At 37.2% G+C, this 3114-nt stretch overlaps 1 protein-coding gene across 4 annotated transcripts in view; it reads left to right on the forward strand.

The window, feature by feature from the left end:
* LOC106877726 (pre-mRNA 3'-end-processing factor FIP1) overlaps positions 1-3114 on the forward strand; it is a 20078-nt gene that overhangs the window by 11532 nt on the left and 5432 nt on the right. For all 4 annotated transcript variants that reach the window (XM_014926690.2, XM_014926691.2, XM_014926692.2 and 1 more), the window contains exons 11-12: positions 697-774; positions 2464-2497. In XM_014926690.2, the coding sequence (XP_014782176.1) occupies positions 697-774; positions 2464-2497 (112 nt within the window). The remainder of the gene's footprint in view (positions 1-696; positions 775-2463; positions 2498-3114) is intronic.

The raw sequence follows: 3114 nt of genomic DNA on the forward strand, positions 1-3114 counted from the left end.
ACTTGACAACTGGTGTTGATGTGTTTATGCCCCCATATTTTAGCAGTTTTTGGCAAAAGGGACCGATAGAAAATGGAAACAGTACCGGGATGAGTTCATTTGACTAAAACTTCGAGGTGGTGCCCCAGCCTGGCCACAATGTAATGAATGAAACAAGTAAAGGATAAAAGATATATGAATCCCTAATCGCCTGCCTCAGAACCACATGGTTAGGGACTTGGTCCCACTGTGTAGATGTCAGCTAACATCCTATACTGTAGCCATAGGTTGACCAGTGCCTTGTAAGTGATTGAAAAATTCTTTTCTACTCTAGGCATAAGGCCTGAAATCTTTGGAGAGGGGGCCAGTCGACTAGTTCAACTCCATTATGCAACTGGTACTTAATTTATAGACCTCGAAAGGATGAAAGGCAAAGTCGACCTTGGCAGAATTTGAACTCAGAACATAAAGACAGACAAAATACCGCTAAGCATTTCGCCTGGTGTTCTAACATTTCTGCCAGCTCACTGCCTTATGATTAAGTGATTGAAAAATTAACATAGCTATTACCATATTGGGCAGTTACTATATTAATAGCAATTACCATTCTCGGCACTCATGTTAATAAATGAGTTAGAGAAAATAAAGCAGCTAGCATATGCCCCTTTGATACCTTCTTTACATAATATTCTATTGATGTTTGCTTATCTTTTACAGGTATGCCTCCACCTCCAGGAGTTGCAATGATCCCCCCAGCTTTCCCAGTACCCCCACCTACAACTGATGGCTATGATTGTAAGTATTACACAAACTACGTGTTTCTAATATGTCTTTAACTTTATATACTGGGTTGTTGTTTCTCTAGATTAACTTTTGTCTTTAAAACCTTATAAAATTCTTGAAATGGAAGAGCAATTCATATCACATCTTATATTAATTCACATCCAGAATTGAGTCTTAGTTCTGTGTAATATTCAAAACCTTGTTCGAGGTTCCACCATTTGGTGCTCTCTCACTCTTTAAATCTTTCGAACAGCTTACAGTTACTGAAAATGTTTATTTTCAGCTGTCTCATTTTCCAACAGGGTAATTGAGTTGGCAGAATTGTTAGAGCATCACACAGAATGCCTTTCATTAATTTACATTCTGAGTTCAAATCTGATTGAAGTCAAGAAGTCTATTATGCTTTATCTCCTTCCCGTATTGATAAAGTACCATTCAAGTACTCAGGTCAATTGTAATCAATTAATCCCCTCTCCTTCAATTTACTGGCCTTGTGTCTAAATTAGAAATCATTAGTAAATTTTTCAACAGAGTGGTAGATTGACAAAGTCCCTTTTTTTTTTATTTCTTGTGGCTCTTTACATTCTGAGTTCAAATCCCACTGAGGTTCATCCTTCCAGGGTTGATAAAGTACCATTGAAATACTGTTGTTGAAGGTAATGACTAAGCCCCCCCCCCTCCCACTCAGTTTGCTTGATCCTCTCAAGTTAGAAATCATTATTAACTTCTACCAACAATCTGATGGGTTGGCAGAATCAGTTGAGCATCTGACAAAAGGCCTTTCATTATTTCTTTTGGCTCTTTGTTGTAGGAGTTCAAAGTCAGCTGAGGTCAACTTTGCCTTTGCCTTTCATCCTTCTGGGGCTTTTATAAAATCAAGTATCAGTCACTTATTTTTTTTTCCAAATTTTTTTTGAATCCTAAGACTTGAAAGGCCAGTTAACTGTTTTTTTGTTTTTTTTGGCCTATAAGTGACTGAGACTACAATGTTTCCCTTGAATGAGATGCCAGCCCTTTCCAAGGTTCAAGGTCAACAGTTTTCAGGGGAGAGGGCAAGTCAATTACATCAACCCCAGCACTTGACTGGTACTTTATTAACCCTGAAGGGATAAAAGGCAAAGTTGACCTTGGTGTGATTTGAACTCAGAAGAAATGCTACTATGCATTTTATCTGACGTACTAACAATTCTGCCAGCTTGCTACCTTATCAGTCAACTACTAGGATTAAAATAATCCACTTTACTCCTTCCCTAAATTTCAGGCCTTACGCATGTGTTAGTAATTATTATTTACTCTTTCCATTAAGAGAGATGTAATGGAGTAGAGATAAACTGCTAATTGTTAGTTGGTAACCTTGTATGAGTTTCCATTTACGTCACAAATAGCTTTTATAGAAGGCTTGAATGTCTTGGAAGTCTCTGGCTTTGTACATATGCAAGAGATCTTTTATTTCTCTTTTTGTTTTTAAAATAGCTGTTGGTATATGTAATCGTGCTACAATTGTTCACATGTTAATTCCAACTTACCAATGGCTGATGCTACCTGTTGTTATGTTCTTATTGCAGAAATAACATCAGACTTGAAGTGGTGTTTTAAGTTACTGAAATACATTAAATTCTTTGATTTCTCTCTGATTCTTTTTGTTATTTTTAAAGAATTATACTGTTTGAAATATTTCTTTTTTTTTTTCTCTCTTTTCAGCTTATTATCAGCCACAGAACCAACCATCTGATCGGTAAATATTACTTTTTATTATAATTTGTTTGAATATTTTCAGTGCCATACATTACAATGTAAACTGTAAACTATGTAATCAATTAAAAAAAAAAAGTGGGGGGCCTTGATGCAAGCGAGGTAGTGTGGTTGAGAAGGTTGCTTCCCAACCTTGTGGTATTAGGATCAGTGCCCCAGCACAGCACCTTGGGTGGTTGTGTTCTACCATAACCCTTGGCTAACCAAAGTAACGCTAGTATCTGATTAGCCACTGTTTTTTCTATATATCGAGACAGAAGTTTGGCTAGCATATGGTGGTAGTGCATACCTGTTGCTGATGAAATGCAAGCATGCAGAAATCACTTGATCTAGCAATTTTTGCCCACTATTGATATTTCTGTGCTTTTTAGCACTATACATCTGCATGAGATACTTTCTCGAGATGGATACTGCAGTATTATATTTTAAGTATATATATATATTAAGAAGGATATGTAGATTGCTATCATCATCGTTTAACGTCCGCCTTCCATGCTAGCATGGGTTGGACGATTTGACTGAGGACTGGTGAAACCAGATGGCTACACCAGGCTCCAATCTGATTTGGCAGACTTTCTACAGCTGGATGCCCTTCCTAAA

The sequence above is a fragment of the Octopus bimaculoides genome, chromosome 13 (assembly GCF_001194135.2).
Source record: "Octopus bimaculoides isolate UCB-OBI-ISO-001 chromosome 13, ASM119413v2, whole genome shotgun sequence".
NCBI classification, from domain to species: domain Eukaryota; kingdom Metazoa; phylum Mollusca; class Cephalopoda; order Octopoda; family Octopodidae; genus Octopus; species Octopus bimaculoides.